The 21,670-nt window shown below is 48.6% G+C and overlaps 1 protein-coding gene across 2 annotated transcripts in view; it reads left to right on the forward strand.

The window, feature by feature from the left end:
• The window catches only part of CEMIP (cell migration inducing hyaluronidase 1), a 160,219-nt gene that overhangs the window by 107,343 nt on the left and 31,206 nt on the right, over nucleotides 1-21,670 (forward strand). For both annotated transcript variants that reach the window (XM_027521094.1, XM_027521095.1), the window contains exons 10-15: nucleotides 4,230-4,362; nucleotides 5,160-5,351; nucleotides 13,436-13,611; nucleotides 14,732-14,941; nucleotides 20,080-20,285; nucleotides 21,051-21,120. In XM_027521094.1, coding sequence (XP_027376895.1) covers nucleotides 4,230-4,362; nucleotides 5,160-5,351; nucleotides 13,436-13,611; nucleotides 14,732-14,941; nucleotides 20,080-20,285; nucleotides 21,051-21,120 — 987 coding nt within the window. The remainder of the gene's footprint in view (nucleotides 1-4,229; nucleotides 4,363-5,159; nucleotides 5,352-13,435; nucleotides 13,612-14,731; nucleotides 14,942-20,079; nucleotides 20,286-21,050; nucleotides 21,121-21,670) is intronic.

A 21,670-nucleotide genomic window follows, 5' to 3' on the forward strand; every position in this document is an offset into this window, starting at 1 on the left:
TTAACTTTAATTTTTTTTCTTGAAACCCTGCACGTTCCAGCTCTAATTCTGAGAGAGCCCCAATTGGATTCCTCCAGTTCACTTGGCTACAGGAAGTCCAGTCTTATACCAGGGCTGCTCCCTCCCCAAGCATTTCTGGAAATCCTCGAGGAATGTGTCCATGCTCTGCAAATCCCTCCCAGTGTTTGCTCTGCCAGCTGTCTGGCTCCAGACCACTGTTGTTGAGAAGACCACTTCTCCATGCCAGGAAAATAGATTTCCTTAGGCATTTCTTACTCTCAGGAACTTTGATCCAAGCTGATATGGACTCTTCCCAGAGAGTGTCAAAGCACCACTAATCCCAGGCTCAGTCTGTAAAACTTTACTGAAGGCTTGGAGAGAGCAGAGGAAACCAGTGAAAATATGTATTTTTCCCATATGTCATACATATAATAGTGTGTGACTGTTCATGTCCCAGGTGGCTCAGTGGTAAAGAATCTGCCTGCACTGCAGAAGACTCAGGTTCTATCCCTGGATCAGGAAGATCTCCTGGAGAAGGAAATGGCAACCCACTCCAGTATTCTTGCCTGGAAAATCCCATGGACAGAGGAGCCTGGTGGGCTATAGTCCGAGGGGTTGAAAAGAGTCGAACATGACTTAGTGACTAAACACCAACATGACTGCTCACCAACTCAATAATCCCAGACCTTCCATGGGGACCAACCCCATACTCTGTAACCACTAGGCTGCCACCACACTGCAGGGCCCATTTACTTTGCTGAACAGCAGAAACTAACACAACATAGTAAGACAACTATACTCCAGTACAAATTAAGAAATAAAAGAAACAGGAAGTGCTCTGTCCTGAAAATGTCAGGCTCACCTCCTTTCTCGCCATCAACCCATTTCTTCATAGTCATCAGAGGCAATGAGGTAGAAGATACTCTGAGTTTTTCTGAAGTCAAAAAAGCAAAACCAGGCTTATGCTATGTTTACCACAGGTGAGAGAAGCAAGATTTCATTCTCTTCATCAATAGAGTGTGAGACACATCTGCCACGAGCTAAATGCCCAAGTTAATTGACCCACCAGAGAGACTGAGACAAAACTGAAATGCCCGGGTGCCTATTTTTGCCACCATGGAAAATCACAGGTTACTGGGGTCACTTGCCACCTCTGATCACCCCAAGGGCCCCGTACAAGAGGTCCCTGAGATACCTGCCGTCAAATCCTTTGGAGGGGAGGGGGTGTTAGAACATTTGTCACCTGGGCAGGATGGTGAGTTGTAAAGAAAAATAGTTGGAAATAGTTAAGACTAGCACAGTTGACCTCAACTCAGGGAAAGTTTTTCAACATCTGATCATTTGTGATTCTGCAAAATCAAACCCAAAAACAATAGTCCCCAGTTCCCATGTCCTCACCCTTCTGATGATTCTCCTGGGCTGAAATCTCCTTGCTTCCCACCTTCTTTCTTAAAACTCACCTGCCTTTCAAGGCCTGTGGAATCTAATGGACTCACATGTCCTTTGGGACCTGTGAGGTGCCCAAAACACCAAATTTAAGGTGGCGCTGCCTCCCAGGTGCCAACTCTGCACTCACGTGACCCTGGAGAGAGAGTGCTGCCTTAAATGTTGCACCCTGGGTTCCTCACTAGCAATCTTGGCCATATCTATCAGTCAAGCTGATTTAATTTAGTGTCTCAATTTCCTCCTAAGCAAAATGGAGATAATAATTGTTCCTTCATGGGATTATTTTGTGGATTTAATGCAGCAATACATGAAGCTTCTGACCTACAGCGAGTCCCATAATTTTCTTTTATTATTTTAAAATTGTTTATATTATTATTTATTATGATATTGCTTGTTTAGTTGCTAACTTGTGCCTGACTCTTTTGTGACCCCAAGGACTGTAGCCTGCCAGACTCCTCTGTCCATGGGATTTCCCAGGCAAGAACACTGGAGTGGGTTACCATTTCCTTCTCTAGGGGATATTCCCAGACCAGGGATCAAACCTGCATCACCTGCCTGCATTGGCAGGCGGATTCTTTACCACTGAGCCACCAGGGAAGCCTATGATATTGCTAGTTATTTTATAATTATTATCAAGAATAACAATCACATTGTGTCTACTTAAAGTGAAGATCAAGTTCACTGAACAGTGGGAAAGCCCTTTTTACTCTTCTTGTCCAAAACTGAGGTCATTCTTATGATTTATAAGGGAGAAAAAGAAAAGCAATAAAATTGAATAGAGGTTTTCTTGAAATTTTTGTTGGATGTTGTACCTTAAAAAATGTCCAGCTCCCCGGCATGATGTTTTTAGGCTCAGTTCTCAATATTCAGGGATATCCTACTGAAAAACATGCTGGCCTCAGGGGGAAAGATCTGGGAGTCAGAGGAGTGGGCTTGACAGTCAGGTGACCTTGAACTTGCACCTAAATCCCTGTGAGCCTTTGTGATTTCCTCTAAGGGTGAGTCGGCAGTGCCTGCCTCTCTGCTGCAGGAACCACCCCAGATAAGGACTGTGAGCATGTGGCCTGTGGAAAGGCCTGAATTTTTATTCTGGCTAAACTCAAATTTCCACAGCTCTCCTCCCAAACCACAGACAATGAATATCTGCTGCTCCCCGCCTTTTTTTAGATGGGCTATACTTCGCTTTCCTATTTGCCTAGCCCTGGTCCCTTTGGTCTTTGTGCCAAAAAGGACAACAGCTGCGGCCCTTGCTCTAAATTGCAAGTCTCTGATGACAGCCACTGTCGTGGTGCAGACACACTCCGGCCCCGGGGTGAGCCCCAGCTGGCAGGGACCATGCCCTCCTCTGAACCCACTCCTAAGATTCTCTACCTGGCCTTGGAGCTGCCATCAGCTGAGACTCTGCTGCGTGCCTGGCCTTGGATTGGATGCTGAGATCAGGGAAGAAGCAATCCCTGGCCCTTCCAGAGCCCACCACCCCCCTGGTAGGAGACAGACACTGAACGCAGTAAGAACAGCAGCGCAAGGGGCTGCGAGGCACCGCTCTATCACTGGATGAGTGCAGATTCAGATTCTGGCCCTGCCTCTTACCAGCTGTGTGATGCTGGGCAAGTTACCCAACCTCTCTGAGTATGTTTCCAGATCCTTAAAACCAGCATCAACCTCATAGACCTCAGAGCCAGGAAGAGGGAATGCAATAATGTATGTTAATAATGTACAGAATTCAGGGACTTCCCTAGTGGCCCCCAGTGGTTAAGATTCTGCATTTCCAAGGCAGGGAGTGAGGGTTCATTCCCTCGTCAGGGAACTAAGATTTCATGTGGTGCACAGTGAGGCCAAAAAATAAAAAACAAATTGAAAAAAAATGTATGGAGCTCCATAACTACAAAAAGGGTTCTCAAACTTAACTTCCCATTGGAATCACCTGGGGCAGTCTTTCAAAGTTCTCTTGTCCAGGTTGTACCCTGGACACAATCAAATCCAAGACTCTGAGGATGGAGCCTGAGCGTGAGCACTTTTTTTTTTTTTTGGTGGCTGCACTGGGTCTTTGCTGCTGCATCGGCTTTCTCTAGTTGCAGTGAGTGGGAGCTACTCTAGTTGTGGTGTGCAGGCTACTCATTTTGGTGGCTTCTCTTGCTGCCAAGCACAGGCTCTAGGCACTCAGGCTTCAGTGGTTGCAGCACATGGGCTCAGTAGTTGCGTCTCACTGCCTCTAGAGCACAGACTCAGTAGTTGTGGTACACAGGCTTAGTTGCTCCGAGGATCTTCCCAGACCAGGGATCAAACCCATGTCCCCTGCATGGGCAGGCGGATTCTTAACCACTGGATCACCAGAGAAGCCCCAGCAAGAGTATTTTTAAAGACTCCCCACAGGATATGGAGTCACATTTGGGCACCAGCAGGTTGATCCAATGAGTCTTCAGTAAATGTTGGCCACTGTGGACCTCTGGATCGGGGAGAGTAGAAAGCAGCCCGCCCAGCTCTTAAAAAAGCATGTGGTGGTGATAAACACTCTGTAAACTGTTCCCCAGTGTAGTCACTCACTGGTTTGGATACCAAATATGGTGGGACCCCAGGCAAGATTTTTATCCACCCTGTGACTTCATGCTGCCCTTCTTATAACAGAATAGAGAAGGGGAAACGTTAGAATAATAGTCTAAAGGCCATTGTAAATAAGTTTCGCAGCAGCAATTTTAGACTTGCGAGTATATGTTTGTAACATTAATCATCACCTTCCTTCTTTACAACGAGAAATGACTTTGTAATTTCTGTGCCATTCCCAGGCCACTACACTGGATGGAGTCAACCTCACCACTGAGGTTGTCTATAAAAGAGGCCAGGATTACAGGTTTGTGTGCTACGACCGGGGCCAAGCCTGCCAGAGCTACCGTGTGCGGTTCCTGTGCGGAAAGCCTGGTAAGCAGCCCCTTACTGGGGACACTCTTGCCTCCGTGGCTCGGTTCCTCCAGCTGGCAGCTATCCACTGCGAGTTTGGGCGGCGGGGTCAGCCACCTCCGGGCATCTCAGTGACATGGCGCTCCTGCCAAGTTCTCGATGGAGAGCCCTTCTATGACACAGGAACCGTGGGAGGGTCCTCGGAGTTGGCAGGAGCCAGTGGAGCCCCACCCTGCCCATACGCCTTTCAGGAAGGGGAAGGGCCTATTCAAGGCAACCAGGGTTCCGTGGACGGAGCTGACCTTCCTGCAGCCCGCCCCCACAGAGATACGTAGCCCATGGCCTCTCTGGATGCTATTATTTTAAACCCAGTTCCCGAGGTGCTTGTTAGCAGGGGTTGGAAATGGTCGGTTTCTTCTCGAGGGCACTTGGCCATCTCCAGAAGGCAGTCATTAGGGATGGGAGTTTTTTGGAAGGGGAGGCTGACAGCTACTGTAAATAATAGTTGAGAGAAACTATATTTGTTTTACATCTTTTGCAAAGTGGGTGTGGAGAGACAGCCCCATTTAACTCCAGCTAAGGAGTTAGTGGAAAATTCCCCTGCCCAGAGCTAATGAATGGCTCTGTTCTGGTAGGGTTTTTTGATGACTAAAAAAAAAAAAAAAAAACCATACCAAGACTGGTTCGGGGCGAGCCTGGTGATTTGGGTTTTGGATAGGCAAACCTGGCATTTACTGATTTAGGGAGGGTAAGGGAAGAGGTGGAAGTTTGCCAGGAGCAAAGGTTTATCTCTCAGTGTCTCCTATTTTGGGTTATAGTGAGGCCCAAACTCACCGTCACCATCGACACCAACGTGAACAGCACCATCCTGCATCTGGAAGACAATGTACAGTCGTGGAAGCCTGGGGACACCCTGGTTGTTGCCAGTACCGATTACTCCATGTACCAGGCAGAAGAGTTCCAGGTGCTCCCCTGCAGAACCTGTGCCCCCAACCAGGTCAAAGTAGCAGGTAGGACATTTGCTTACCCCTTCCTAGGCTAGATGAAACTGAAAATTGCTAGGCTTAAAGTTGACTGAAATAAAAACAAATTTGTATCAGTCAGCTATAGCCATGATAATGCTGCATAACAACAACAACAAAAATTTCTTAAAATTTCATAGCAAACTTTTATTTCTTACTAATAGGCTATGTAGGGTTCAGCTTTTCTAGACTAAACTTGACTCCAAGGGTTGGGTTTGGGTCAGTTCCATGTGACTCTCATTCTTCCCAAGGACATATTATTGTTCGTGGCGGAGAAGTGAACAGAATCACAGGAGGACTCCTAAGGCCTGCCTGAGCTCCAAACTTGAACCCTCTCACACCTACCTTCCAATAGATAATACGGTCCAGCTTAACATGAACGGGGAACTCTATTTCTCCCATTAAAACAGAGGGGAGGGAGTGTATATTTGTTAGCAATAATTTAACTTACCACAAAAATGTAAATGTCTTCTTTCTCTACCTTTTACATTTCCTTCTTCTTCTCCTAAATCTTGACTTAAATGCCCTGGTTATTTATGTTATGTGAGGTTACTGGAATTGTAGATGGTTAGAGGTAAAAGGGTGCTACCCAAATGGCTCAGTGGTAAAGAATCCGCCTGCCAATGCAGGAGATGAGGGTTTGATTCCTGGGTCAGGAAGATCTCCTGGAGGAGAAAATGGCAACCCATCTAGTATTCTTGCCAGGGAAGTCCCGTGAACAGAGGAGCCTGGTGGGCTACAGTCCATGGGATCACGAAGAGTTGGACACAAGTTAGTGACTAAACAACAACAACAAAGATGTAAAAAGAGACCTTGTTTATAGTCCAGGGCAATTATTCTTTGGGGAGGGGAGTCATGTATTGATTAGAGTCGTTGGTTGTAAGCGACAGAATCCAATTCAACCACCTTAAACAACATAGAAATTAATTGAGAAACTATTCAACTTAGAGAGCTAAATAGAAGCTGGGCAGTCATGCTGCAAACAAAGACCAGAAATAGGGCAGCTTCAGGGGTCTGGGGTGCAGGAATGCATGGGCAGCCTCCTTAAGGCATCACTATTTGCATGTCCTGGGACATAGTGCTTGAAAGTTACCTTCCAGGAGACAGCATTGATTGGGTTGATGGCTCACATGCTTACCCTCTGGCTAGGACACCATCATTAACTGTCCTTCGAAGACTGCATTGCATGGATACAGTCACTCCCCAGAGGAAAACTGAGATGTATTAGCAGAGAAAGGAAAATCAATACTAGGCATTAAAAAATATCAGCTGCTATATGTGGAATCTAAAAAACAGGTACAAATGAACTTATCTACAAAACAGAAATAGAGTCACTGATGTAGAGAACAAGCTTATGGTTACCAGGGAGTAAAGAGCAGGAGGGATTAATTGGGAGATTGAGCTTGACACATACATATTACTGTGTATAAAATAGATGACTGATAAGGAGAAGGCAATGGCACCCCACTCCAGTACTCTTGCCTGGAAAATCCCGTGGATGGAGGAGCCTTGTAGGCTGCAGTCCATGGGGTCGCTAAGAGTCGGACTCGACTGAGGGACTTCACTTTGACTTTTCATTTTTATGCGTTGGAGAAGGAAATGGCAACCCACTCCAGTGTTCTTGCCTGGAGAATCCCAGGGACAGGGAAGCCTGGTGGGCTGCCATCTCTGGGGTTGCACAGAGTCGGACATGACTGAAGCGACTTAGCAGCAGCAGCAGCATACGGCACAGGGAACTCTACTCAGTCCTCTGTAACGGCCTATATGGAAAGGAGTTTTAAAAAGAGGGCATGTATGTATGTATGTATATATGTATATATATATAACTGATTCACTTTGCTGTACAGCAGAAATTAACACACCACTGTAAATCAACTATAACCCAATAAAAATTTTTTTAAATATATCAGCTGCCACAGGACCATTGTACCTAGAGAAGTATTAGAATCTGGAGGTAGAAGAATACTGTGGATTGAGAAAGTATAACCAACATACTGAAAGTATCTATTATCTTAGAAACAAAACTACAAAAAGTAAAATTTGACACAGTCTTTTTGGCTAGTGGAAGTGTGCTTGAGAAAGAATTTGGGGGCTTTCTTCTAAGTGCAATGACTTTTTAGACTTCCTTGCTCCCCACTTACAGGATGGCACCAAGGGAAGCAGTTCCTAGTGAGTGCCAGACCCTTGGGTCCTCCCTGGATGACTTGTGTCTCCCAAGGACAGTAGAGGCAGACAGGCCTTCTGGGATGCCAGGAGTCCTCTGGGGCGCTTGGCAGGAGTGGCATTCAGACGTGTGAGCTTTGTCACTGCCCTCTGTGAGGTGACCCTGATTCTGGGGCTGCATTTGTGGCTTCTAGGGGGGTGAAAGCCTGCCTTTGAGGCCCAGCCTTCAGGGAGGGAGAAGAAGGAGCACCCCTGGAAGAGTCCCTGGTCTGTTCACACCAGCCCCCATCTGCACCTCAGTGCTGGGCACCTCTAGGCCTGGAGGGAGATTTCAACACAAACAAGACCTAACAGGACAGCAGGTAGTGCCATGAGTGACCTTGAGAAAGGGAACCATGTGATATGAGGGCACTTCTGCCTCGCCCCACAGCATGGTTCAGGGGTAAATGATCAAGCATGGCTCCAGGTGGCAGTGTCTGACCAGTGGTTCTAGCAGCTTCTTGAAGACTGTTCAGGGCTGCTCCGGGTCCTGGGAAGACCAAGGAGGAAAGAGTGAGTAGAGAGGAGCGTACCCCCACGTCAGGACCCTCCAAGCTCCTTTGGTTCATGACTGCCCATGTCTGTATCTCCAAGTCCCACAACCCAGCCTCCCCCGTGCTCCCTTAAGCAAGGGTGGGACCATCTTGTTCAGAAGCTTTAGGGCTTTTGTGAAAAGAGCACCCCCAGTGAGAAAAGTCCCAGGTAAGGTGTGTGTATGTGTCTGTCTGTCTGTCCTGGGGAGGCCCTCATTTCTCCTCTTCGGTTCCAAGCCCATTCTCTGGCTGTACATTCCCTGGTGACATGGAGCGGGGACTCCAGCTGCTTTGTTCTTTTCCAAAATGGTGCCGCCACCCAGTTACCGATCAGTGTCCTCCTCCCCAGGCTGGCTGCAGAGTGGGGTGCAGCCTTCCTGGCTCCTCTTTCCTCACTGCCCCCAAATTCCAGTAAACAGGACTTTTTGCATTTTAAGGCTTTTCTGATGGGAAACAGATGGGGATAACAAAGTCATGAAAACGTGTGAATCATCTAAAAAAAAATATTTCCAAGTTTTGCCAACCACAGTGCGATTCTCAACACCTCCTGACATGGCAGTGGAAAATGTCTTCTATTTTCTACCCTGTTTTCATTCTCCACTTCCCACTTGGCTTGTAACCACCCAATATCACACACACACACACTTTTAAGTAATACTACTGTTAATTAGTATTAACATTTTTTGAGTTTCCTACAATATGCTAAACACTTTACAGGAACCATCTTTCTCACTCTCGATGATAGCATAAAAAGGTGAAGGCTACTGTTTTCTGCATGACCCAGATGAGGAAACATCTTCTTCATTTCTTCATGGAAATTAAATGTCTAGACTAATGCTTTCCACTATGGTAGCCACCAACCATTTATGGCTATATAAATGTAATTAAAATTAATTTTAAAAAGGAAATTCCATTCCTCAGTCATACTAGCCAGATTTTAAGAGTTCAGTGACCACCGGGGCCAGTAGCTGACACGGAGTAGAGCATGCCCTTCATCTCAGAACTTTCTGGGGATTGCTGCTGTTGTAGACCCAGCAAGTCTTCTTGGAGGATATGAGCCAAGATTCAGAGTCAGAGCTCTCAAGTTCGAAGGCTGTGTGTTCTCTCAGCATCTTCACTCAAAGATGACTAGACAGGAGGCGGAATCTAGGGCACTCTATAGCTTAAATCTGCCTCTCCGGGACCCTCCAGCCCAAGTCCCTCTGGGCTTGTCCCCATGGTCTGAGAAGGGCAGGCCCCACTGCCCCCTCCCCCAGAAGCCCTGGATCATGCTAGGTCGGGAACCACATGCGCAGGGTGGAAGATCCTCGATGTTCGTTTTTCTCTTGAGCCCAGAGTGTCCTGTGCCATGACTGCGCTGCAGAGAGGGGGCATTGTAGAACCAGCCGTAGGGTGAGCACTCAGAAAGGTCAGTTTTGTTCCTGTGTGGGTCCCTCTACACCCCACGCCTTTCCCACCCCTCGTCTGTGCTCACAGCCCTTCTGGATTATTTGAGACAAATCCGGTTTGGCCATGCCTGCCTGCTTTACCCCACACCCCAGCCCAACCGCTCCACCCCCGCTCTCAATACCCCCTACCTTTGGCCTTCCTGTATCAGAGCTTAGAGAAGGAAGGGAGGGTGGGTGGAGGCCAGCTGGGAGAATTCTGCAGACAGGACAGGATGCTGAGAAAGCAGAGTGCACAGCTTCCCTGGCATCGCGGCCTGGGAGTGGCCTGTGAACACAGCGGCAGGGCAGATAAAGCAGCCATGAGGTCTGTCAGAGCCCTGATAGGGAAGCCCCACTGCAGGCGGGGGAGGAGGTGGTGGGACTGGAGACTTCTCCCAGCTCTCAGTCTGTCTTCCCACCTCTGGTCCCAGGACTCTAATCAACAGAGTGCCTCCATCCACCTGGAAGTCCCCCCTACCCCTGGCTTCTTTCCCTCCTCCACCCCTCCACCCCAGCCCATGGAACCGAGAAAGCTGTCAAATCTACTTTCTATGAACTCCCATCATAAGCGTGAAGCCAATGGTGGGAGCACTAGCCCCCTACCATGTGCCCAGGGCTGTTCCGGGCACATTCCCTGGATTAATTCATTTCACAACTGTCTCTGCGTTTGGAGATGTGTGCTATGATTGTCTCCATTGTATAGATAAGGAGTCTGAGGTTCAGGAAGCTTAAATGACGTGTTCAGGGATCCACAGCAATGATCTGAGTCAGATTCTGACTCGGACAGCCTGGCTCCTGGGCCACAGTCCTCCCCATCCTCTGTCTCTCCCCTCCAGTTGTGTTGAGACTGAATTCCTGAGGAGGGCCCTCTGGCCACCCCCAGGAACAGAAACCTCTTGTTCCCATACTGTCTCCACATCATTTTTTTTTTGGCCACGCCACTCAAGATGTGGGATCTTAGTTCCCTGACTCTAACCCGCTCCCCCTGTATTGGAAGCACAGAGTCTTAACCACTGGACCACCAGGGAAGTCCCTGGACACACCATATTTTAAAGTGGATGCTGACAAATCGAGAGGAGCCCCCTGAACTCTGAAATGCATACACTCTGAGGGGTGGTTGGAAACCTGGGGATGCATGTCCTGGTTTCTTGGCTCTGTCGAGCGCTGTGGGGACCCCAAGATGTGAAGGCTGACGTTGAGGATGGTCGGGGAAGACTTCACTGAAAAGGAGCTAGATCATGAGGAACAAAGTGATTTGCTCCATGGGCAAAGGGAGGAGGCTGTCCTGGCCAGAGAGAGCAGCTTAGGTAAAATCTCTAAGATGTAAAAAGCAGAGGCTCGCTGTGGATAGGATGGGTGGTGAGGTCTGGCTGGAGCAGAAAGGGCTGTGAGGGAGTGATGGTGGATAAGCCCACAAGAGTCTGGGTTTTACTCTGTTCATCCTGCGGGTGGCTGGGTAGGATTCTGTGCTCCTTGGAGCTGTGTGCGAATATTACCTTGGTGGCAGAAGGGACTTGGTTGATGTCCTTAAGTTAAGGCTCATGAGATGGGAGGTGAGCCTGGATTATCTGGGTGGGCTTGGTGAAATCAAAAGGGTCCTTAAAGTATTTATTTATTAATTTTGGCTGTGCTGGGTCTTCATTGCTGCATGAGCTTTTCTCTAGTTGTGGTGAGCAGGGCAACTCTCTAGTTGCAGTTGCAATGCAGAAGCTTCTTATTGCAGTGGCTTCTTTTGTTGCGGAGCATGGGTTCTCGGGTGTGTGGGCTTCAGTAGTTACATCACTTGGGCTCAGTAGTTACAGTTTTCCCACCTCTGAGAAGGCAATGGCACCCCACTCCAGTACTCCTGCCTAGAGAATCCCATGGACAGAGGAGCCTGGTAGGCTGCAATCCATGGGGTCGCTGAGGGTCGGACACGACTGAGCGACTTCACTTTCACTTTTCACTTTCATGCATTGGAGGAGGAAATGGCAACCCACTCCAGTGTTCTTGCCCGGAGAATCCCAGGGATGGGGGAGCCTGGTGGGCTGCCGTCTATGGGTCCCCACAGAGTCGGACACGACTGAAGCGACTTGGCGGCGGCAGTGCCTCTAGAGCCCAGGCTCAGTAGGTGTGAAACACGGGCTTAGTTGGTCCGCAGCATGTGGTATCTTCCCCAGGCCAGAGCCTGAACCCACGTCTCTTGCATTGGAGGTGGATTCTTTACCACCGAGCCACCAGGGAAGCCCAAAATGGTCCTTAAAAGAGAGATATAGGAATGTCAGAGTCAGAGGGAAAGATTGAAGGCAGAAGAAGTGGATGAGGATGAGATGATTGAATGACATCACCGACTCAATGGACATGAGCTTGAGCAAATTCCAGGAGATAGTGAAAGCCTGGCGTGTTGCAGTCCAGGGGGTCACAAAGAATCAGACACGACTGAGTGACTGAACAGCAACCCAGGAACATTGACCACTGTCTGGATCTGCAAAAGGCCAGGAGCGAACTCTCCCTGGAGCCTCCCAACAGAACCGGCACTGTCGACTTCTGACTGTAACCTGGTGGAATGGATTTTGAACTTCTGAACTCCAGGACTGTCAGACATTTCTGTTGTCTTTGGATTTCCCTGACAGTCCAGTGGTTAGGACTCCGTGCTTCCACTGCAGCGGGCATGAGTTTCATCCCTGGTTGGGGGACTAAGATCTCACATGCCACATGGCATGACCAAAAAAGAATAAGAAATTTCTGTTGTCTTAAACCACTAAATTTGTGGTCAGTTGTTTCTGTAGCCAGAGGAGGTGAATACCAATTCCAAAGGGAATATTTTCTCAGCTTTGCCAGGCACTGGTCTCGCATCTTGAACTGAGATGCTTCAAAGAAACCACCGCCTCCCTGAGTCTGCAGAAATCCAAGGCAATAAACATCCTTTGAAAAAGTACAGACCCACCCACGGGATGTGAGCTAGGTGAAGGACTGGACAGAGGAGCCAGCCCTCCCCCTGGATGAGAGGGCAGGGTGAGGTTACTGTCAGTGGGTGCAACTCGGGGCTCAGTACAACCACAGCCTTTGCATGTGGGCACCAGTGGTATCGAGGGGCCGAGCTCTGTGCCCTGCTGCTCTAGTCAAGGTCACAGTGAAAGCCAAGCAGTGTCCGTGGTATGGTTCGGGCTGCAAATCAGCACAAGAGACTGTTGCTGTCTATAATTACATCCTCAGAAGAAAGAGACAGCACCTAGGAGCCAGGTCAGCAGTCTCAGGGACGAGCTAAATTTAAAGGCAGCCTATTGTTTTTGTTGTTGTTCAGTCTCTCGGTCTAGTCCGACTCTTTGCAACCCCATGGACTGCAGCATGCTAGGCTTTACCACAGCGGCTTTGAAGAGGGGGTTTGTCTTGTGTCTGTAAGAAACCCAACTGGTAGGCAGTCTAGGGCGTGAGTTCTGTGGGATCATCCACAGCCCAGGTTTCTTCCTTCTGGTTGCTGTGCCATCTCCAGGGTATATTCTCACATAGGCAAGGATGGCCCACCACCAGCGCCCACATCTCAGCCCCAGGGGAGAGCGGGAGCCACCTGCACGGTGCACGCATTGCCTCTGACCACGCTGACCTGCAGGGAGGCTAGGGAGTATGGTTGTCCCGGGGAGTCTTGCATCAGCTAAAATAGAAGTTTCTAGTACTGATAAGCAGAAAGAGGGTAGGAATTAGGGGACAAATAGCCATGTCTACCATGGGCTTCAGATGTGAGCATTTATGTCTGGCTCTTCATCCAGGCAAGTAATTTCATCTCCCTGGGCTTCATTCTTCTGTAAAATGGGGGTCAGGGTCATGGACAACCCCAGGTACCACAGAAGCAGTGAAAGCACCTGGTGGGTCCTGGGCACAGTAGATTCAGGCAGCACCTCTGATGCTCCCTGCTTCCCTTCTTCTGCCCTAGGCAAGCCGATGTACCTGCACATCGGGGAGGAGATTGACGGCGTGGACATGCGTGCCGAGGTGGGACTCCTGAGCCGGAACATCGTGGTGATGGGGGAGATGGAGGCTGAGTGCTACCCCTACAGCAACCACCTCTGCAACTTCTTTGACTTCGACACCTTTGGGGGCCACATCAAGGTATGACGAATCTACCTGGCAGAGTCCGTCAACCCAACCAGGAGGATTTGCATGATGCCATCCTGGGGGTAGGGGTGCTTAGTAGGGAAGGGATTGGGAGGCAAGGGGTAGGATCAAGAGAGGGGTACTCTCTGGAAGCTGGAGGAGTCTTGTGTATTATCCACTGGTGTGCAATTCCATCTGTCAGTACTTGCGGATGAGAGAGATGACAAGGAACATCTCCTACTCCCCAGGCACGTGGCACCCATCACATTGTGCTTCCTGCTTTCATGGTTTTCAATTTTCAATCATGGCTTTCATTCCCTTTCTTCATTAGTTAACCCTGAGGACTTTATAAAAGAAGGGGCATTTAAGGGGCATTTAACCCTAACCTGTTTTTGGAAGGAATGGTTAGCATGTCCTGAAGTCATCCTTCCCTAGTAGAAGTTAGCAGAGCTCAACCTGGGGCAGGAGTTGTTTTTGAACTGTGCTTTCATGGTGAGTTCCTGGAGTATAGACATTCATTGTGATCAAGTGGGTCCTTTGAAATGTGTAGGAATGGCTCTGAGTGTACTATGACATAAGAGTGTGGAACACCCTACAGCTCACACACACACTACTAGAGTCACGGGCTGATGAAGACCCCAAGCTCAGCTTTCCCTTCCCCCAGCCAGGAGAGGGCCTCAGATGGTGGACCACAACTTGGGCTGTTACTGCCCCAGGGTCCATTCTCTCTTGGACTCCCTAACCCTCCTAGGGCACACTTCTTGCTAGCGTCCCCCAGGTTATCTCAGGGTTACCCTTTTCTCATTATGCTCAGTAGCTTAGGAGGCAGGAAAAGAAGGTTGAGGCAAACCTCAGCCACTGCACATTCCCGCTGCACCTCTTGATCCCACACAATCCGTTGCCCTGCACATCACTATATTATCAGCAGCACCCTGTCTCCAGTGAGGTAGGAAGAGTCAGGCATCTCAATCCATTTGCAGAGAATGTCTTTGATTTACTGAGTCCCTGAGGTGGGGCTAGGTGAAACATTCTGAGGACAACATGTGTATGTGCATTTCTGAAATGTGGGCACCAGCGAGGGGGATCAGGGAGCAACCCCATGGACCCCTTCTGACTCTGGGCTCTGCTCTCTCAGTTTGCACTGGGATTCAAGGCCGCACACCTGGAGGGCGTGGAGCTGAAGCACATGGGCCAGCAGCTGATTGGTCAGTACCCAATCCACTTCCACCTGGCAGGAGACGTGGATGAAAAGGGGGGCTACGACCCGCCCACGTATGTCAAGGATCTCTCCATCCATCACACATTCTCCCGCTGTGTCACTGTCCACGGCTCCAATGGCTTGTTGGTAAGCACTTTCTTCCCAGGGCAGCAAGGGATCCAGAGCCCCTTCATCTCCTTCATTTCCCTCCCTGATGCCAATCTGCTTTCTGCTGGGCCCAGGGATCGTTAGCAATGGTTGGATGTTTTAGATCTAGTCACTTGGTCCCGGGCCATTGGGTGTGGAACCATCCTTGGCTCAGATTTGAGAACAATATCAATTGAGAAGAGGTAACCCACCAAAAAAGGAGAAAATAAGGGTGTGTCCTTGCTAAAGGGCACCAAGCTACAGAGATGGGTGAGCACTCAGTGGTCACAGGGAGTCTAGCTCTTCTGCTCCTTGGTTTGCCCAAGGATCATTCCATGACTGTGTGTCATGATGAATCTGTTTAACTGCAAATGAGGCAGGGGTCATGCCAAGCCTGCCTGACAGGCTTGCAGCGGTGGCAGGAGAGGGGCCTTTCCCCTTTTCTTCTGTTGAACCAAGTGTCTTCAGAGCAATAAGCACTGGGGGAAATGCCTTCATTAGTAAGTTGGTGTGTGCGGGTGTGTGTGTGTGTGTGTGTGTGTGTGTGTGGCTTGTCCTGATTTGCACAGATAATTTTTACACTCAGTTGATCCTTCTTTAAGTGAACTCAGCTTACATCCTCCATAATTTTAAAGCTGGATGTTACAAAATGGCACCTGCATGCTGAATCCAGTTTGTGTTTTGTTTGGCTTGTATCATGTTTAGAGAAATATTTGATAATTTTTCATGAAATGGAACTTTCTTTCAATGGACCAAACTCACATCCTCTGTGAACTTTTAAACCGGATGTCACAAAATGGCACCCAGCAAACTGAACCCAGTGGCCAGATGTGTGTTTTTTGGCTTAAGTGTTTAAAGAAACAGTTGAATGAGTTTTCATCACTTGAAAATGGAGAGATTTCACGTAAAATCTTGGATTCTTGGCTTCCTTTGAGAAGTAGGCTGAATTGGCAACACTAGACCCACATTCCTGCCTGGCCACAATGGACTGGGGCAAAGTCATAGCACCCCTGCCCCAAGGTGGGCTTTACTCTGGTTTACACCATGCCCACCACTTCCTAGTACATTATAGTAAATTCTCCTAGCAGGGCCACTCATCAGTATAAAGTGGACAGCATGGGTTTGGGGGCATAGCCTAAAAGGGCTTGGTCCACAGGTGTTGAGCTATGGACCTTGGGCAAGTTGCTCACCCACTCTAAGCCTCGTGTGGGAAACAGACTCACGTGGAGTAGGGGTGGTCAGAGCACGGAAAGTGCTGTGGGTGGGGCTGGAGGGCCGCTGTCAGGGGCTTCTATCAGGGCAGTGCTGCAAGGGGGCATCTCCATGGAGACGAAAACTGGAGAAGCCAGGGGAAGTGGGATCTCCCTGAATTAGGAATCAAACTCGTGGCTCATGACTGGCAGGCAGATTCTTAACCACTGGACCACCAGGGAAGTCCCTTACTCATTTCTTGATTCATGAGCTGCTCTCATCTCTCCTTCCCTCCTGAGCCCAAATGAAGAAAACAGACCCTTGGCCCTGTTTTTCCCCAAAGGTTCAGAGGCTAGGGCTTCTCCTGGCAGAGTGGGAAGGAGATGGGCTGAGGTGGGGTGTTGAGGAGTGTGCATCACAGATCAGCACAGACATCAACTGGAAATGGAGAGACTGGTTTTTCTTCTCAAGCCCTCCTTCCCTCTACCTGGTTGTGGGGGTCCTGCAGTGCCCTCCCCCACCTGTCCCGGGCCTCCTTAGAAACTCACTCTTTTCCTCATTAGGCAGAATGACTGAGTTCTCGGTTTCCTTTTCCAACTTATATTTGCATTTTCAAAAGCTCATTAACACAGGCTGCAAAACAAATCACCGCCTACTCCAAAGCTCTTTTCCTTAGCAGCTCAAAAAAAAAAAAAAAAAAGAGGAGGCAGAAATGGCAAAAGCTCAGAAATTACAGTCTTCCTTTTAATAAGGTCATACTTATGGCCAAGTTTCTCTCTAAGACGAATTATATCATACTTACCCTAGAAGGCAGAATCAGGTATACAAAAAATTCTGTTTGAATTTGTTTTATATTTTAAATTAATTTTTATTGGCGTATAGTTGGTTTACAATGTTGTGTTCGTTTCTGCTATACAGCAAAGTGAATCAGCTATACATACACATATATCCCCTCTGTTTTGAATTTCCTTCTCATTTAGATCACCACAGAGCACTGAGTAGAGTTCCCTGAGCTATGCAGTAGGTTCTCATTAGTTATCTGTTTTTTTAAATTAATTAATTGGTTTTAATTGCAGGATAATTACTGTACAATATTGTGATGGCTTTTGCCATATATCAGCATGAATCTGTTTTATACATAGTAGTATTTATTTGTCAATCCCACTCTCCCAGTGCATCCCATCCACTCCCCCTATTTGTATTTGTTTCAGTCATTTCCTTTCCATACTGTATGCAGGTTGCAGGAGGAAGTCTTCGTAGTTGGGGTGACCCTATGCCCTGATTTGCATCAAACAGTTCCAGTTTACACCTGTTGTCCCTAAATTAATTACTAATAAATAATAGTTAATTCGTAGTTATGTTAATATAATTATTAACTCAATAATTATTAATTATATTTAATAGTTGATAGTTAATTGGTATTAATAGTTCCCACTTTCACTCTCAAAAATGTCCTGGTTGAGACAATAAACTACATGGTCATTCTAACTGAAGCAGTCTCGGTGTCATTGGTCGAAAGGGAATAGTAGTTTGGATGAGAATTGGATGAGATAATATATGCAAAGCATTTCACACCCAGCAAATAGGAGTTATTTTTATTCATTTCAATAAGGATTTTTCTCTCCAGAGCACAACTCAAGAGGAGGGAATTTCTTTTTCAGGCATTTGTTAGAATAAGAATGTATTCATTATTCACTCGGATTCAAAGGATGACAACCAAAGTATGATCCAGACAACGGGCAACTGGGTGTATGGGACTTAAGAGGAACTGTGGGCGGCAGGCAGGAGGCCCGGGTCTGAACATGGCTCCACCGTCCTCCTCTGGCCTCAGTGTCCTCCTCTGTAAAGTGAAGGCATTGAACTCGCTCTCAGGTGTCCCTGCCAGGATGAGCAGCCCATGCTTTCTCACCTCTTCCTCCCAGGCTTGTCTGCCCAGGCTATTTATAAGAAACTTGCATTGCTCACTAGGAGGAAAGGAAGCAGTCCCATTGCATGACCTTGGTATTGGCTAAAATGCTTATTGAGGGACTGAATAGCATTCAAGACCACGCCCTTGCCTATTATCAAAGATCAAGGAGGTGATACTTGTTTGAGAGAACAGAGAGCTTGCTTGACACAGGGCAGCTGTGCTTGTGACCCACCCTTACAGGTGAATGGACACAGAAAACTGGGGTTTCAGCCCTGGTTTCACACATGTGGGTTGCATGACCTTGGGCAAATCACTTAACCTTTCTCAGTCTCATTTTCCCCATCTCTAAAAGAAAAAATATCATTATTGAATTATGTAAGATTTCAGCAAGATTAAAAGGTATAAGCACCCAGGCCAGTGCTGGGACATGAAGGGTCCTAGTTCTGGATGCTTCTAGAGCAGGGCTGCGTGGGAGTTGGGGGAGTAGGTAAGATTTATCGTAAAAGAGACTTCGGAGGGAAGTGAGGTGTTTACCCTGGATTAGTGCTTCTCAGGCAGGGGCAATTTTGTCAATTCCCTTTCCCAGTGGAATTGTTGTTTAGTCGCTAAGTCATGTTCGACTCTTTGACTCCTTGGACTGTGGCCCGTCTGGCTCCTCTGTCCATGGGATTCTCCAGGCATGAATACTGGAGTCGGTTGCCATTTTCTTCTCCAGGGGATCTTCCCAATGCAGGGATCAAACTCCTTCTGCATTGCAGGCGGATTCTGTACCATCTGAATCACTGGGGAAGCCTATCCCAATAGGATACTTGGAAATGAATGTCTGGAGATATTTCTGGTTGTCACAGCTGAGAAGGTTCTGCTGGCATCTAGTGGGTAGGGGCCAGTGATGTTGCTGAACATCCCATAATATACAGGATTACCTCTTGAATGGTAGCAGTGCTGGAGGGGGAGTTGTTTGGGGGTAATAGATGAATTTTTTCCAGGGCCTATTGCAGCATCAGGTTGAATGATGTCATTGAATGATGTCTTAGGGGAGCAAGAGTTTCCCTGGTTGGGTGATGTCATTGGGCAGTCAGGACCCAGGGGCAGGGATGGAGATGGAAGATCTCAGTCAAGGTAGTGAGGTGTTTCCTGCCATCCTCACACCCCACTGTGGACAGGGCACCTTGGGAGATAGCCAATATCTCGTCTGGGCCATTCAATTGAACCAGGATGCCAATTTGTCAGGGATGCTGGTGAGCAGAGTCAAGATGGTACAGCTCTGCCCAGAGGCCCTCTGAGGACCCTCTAGCTCTCAGAGGTTCATTGAGATTCAGACACAGAGGGGCCTTGGAGATCCTGGAGCTGGACTCCTTCATTGTGAAGTGGGGAGAGTGGGCTGGAAAGAGCTTGAAAGACTTGTCTGAGAGACTGTACCCCAGGCCTCTCCATGTTTTCAAGTGGTTTCTAGGCTTAGCCCCCTGACTCTGTGATTCCAAGAAGGATATTGAAGAGCTGGAGTTTGCGACCCTTTTTGGCTTTCTGCAAATGAGGCTTGATATGGATTGTGGGCTTCAAAGCTCGCTTGGGTCGATGGATGAGGGCAGAGTGAGGAGCCAGTCTTACTACGATAAGCCCACCTGGCCTGGCTCAGGTGCTGTCCCCAGGTGGCACTCTCCCCACCGCCGTTTCTGGGGGACCTCTTGGTGAAATCCTCTAAGTCCTCGTAAGCACTGTACTCGCTGTGTCCTCACCAGGTTAGGCTCACAGGACCTCGTCCACAGTCTCCTCTTGGGCCAATTCTAACCTCTTGTCCTTTTCCCCACCGCAGGAAAAGCCTCGGTCACAACACCCCAGCTGGAAGGGACTTTAAAGTCCAGCTCTGTTGCCTGACCCACCCTCCCCAAGCCCAACACCCATGTCTGGTCCATCTTCAAATGCCCAGTGCCCCTCTCAGAGCCTGGTGGCACCTGAGGCTGTGCGTGTGTGTGGAATGGATGAATGAGCAAATGAGTGGTGATGCTGGGTGACCTGTCCCCTGTCTTGACCCCGGCAGGTCAAGGATGTTGTAGGCTATAACTCTTTGGGCCACTGCTTCTTCACGGAAGATGGGCCGGAAGAGCGCAACACCTTTGACCACTGTCTCGGCCTCCTCGTCAAGTCTGGAACCCTCCTCCCCTCTGACCGCGACAGCAAGATGTGCAAGACGATCACGGAGGACTCCTACCCGGGGTACATCCCCAAGCCCCGGCAGGACTGCAAGTAAGCATCTCCCTCACGCAACTTCCCACCCAGCCTGTGACTCCTCAGTCCTGGGCTCCTGTGTGGCTCGGACCTTGCAGCCTTAACCACCTGAGGCTCTCAGCTGCTCAGGTACAGTGTGTTTTCTATTCTCCCTTCTCACTGGGCCTCCCAGGCATCAGTCTTGTCCAGAAAGACCACTGTTCTCATCCTTGGGTTTTTCCGGGTGACACACAGGGCTCCTTTGAGGAGAGGAAGCAGGCTGCCACCTCGGCACCCACAGCCTGTACACATGGGTACCAGCTGCCCAGTGTGCTTCTGGACATGAGTCAGAACAAAGTCGGAGACCAAAATAGTCAGAGAGAGAGAGACAGAGAGAGTCAGAGAGAGACAGAGAGAGACAGTCAGAGAGACAGAGAAACAGAGCTTCCTATGCGATCACTCTTCTGAGTCCAGGGTCTCTCCCTTAGAAACAGCCACTTTCCTGGGTTCCCCTTATTTCCATTTATTCTAGGATCCATCTCAGATTTAACCCACAAACTTGCTTCTACCATCAAGAGCCAGACTCCATTCAAATTCTGAGCATGTTAGGGGTGTAAATGCACACCACTTTAACGAGAAAATTAGGCTTCAGATCAACAAATCAAGAGCTTCTCAAATCACTGCTAAGAGGCTCCTCGAAACTTCATTAGAGCCCTTGACCTGGGGCACCCCTCCACCCCGGCGGCAGAAGGGGAGCCAGTGGCCCTCTGTCTGATGCCGCTCCATCTCTGCCCCTGCCCACAGTGCTGTGTCTACCTTCTGGATGGCCAATCCCAACAACAACCTCATAAACTGTGCTGCTGCGGGATCCGAGGTGAGCAGAAACATCCCTGCCTTGGGTGGGGCTGGGGGAGAGGAAATGGCCAGGTCCAGCATATGGAATATGTATGCCTTGAGTCCCAGTCTAGACATCTACACAGACAGGAGCAGGGTGAGGAGGGAAGGGCCAGCTGGGGAAGCAGATGGACTTGGTTTTCTTTTTCTAGTTTTGGCTGCAGTGGGTCTTCATTGCTGTGCATGGGCTTTCTCTAGCTGTGGTGTGAGGGCTTCTCATTGCAGTGACTTCTCTTATTGCAGGACACAGGCTCTAGATAGTTGTGGCACAGAGGTTTAGTTGCCCTGAAGCATGTGGGATCTTAGCTCCCAGACCAGGAATCAAATCTGTGTCTCCTGCATTGGCAGGCGGATTCTTAACCACTGGACCACCAGGGAAGTCCAGGTGGACTCGGTTTTAAGTGATGCCTCTGGCCCTTTGTCACACTGATAATCATAGCTAATGTGATCAATAACTCATTGTTAGATGCCTGGCGTATCAGTGTTCTAAGCTCCAATAACTTAAAATTGTTTTCACACTTTAATAATAA

This window comes from Bos indicus x Bos taurus, chromosome 21 (assembly GCF_003369695.1).
Source record: "Bos indicus x Bos taurus breed Angus x Brahman F1 hybrid chromosome 21, Bos_hybrid_MaternalHap_v2.0, whole genome shotgun sequence".
In the NCBI taxonomy this organism is placed as follows: domain Eukaryota; kingdom Metazoa; phylum Chordata; class Mammalia; order Artiodactyla; family Bovidae; genus Bos; species Bos indicus x Bos taurus.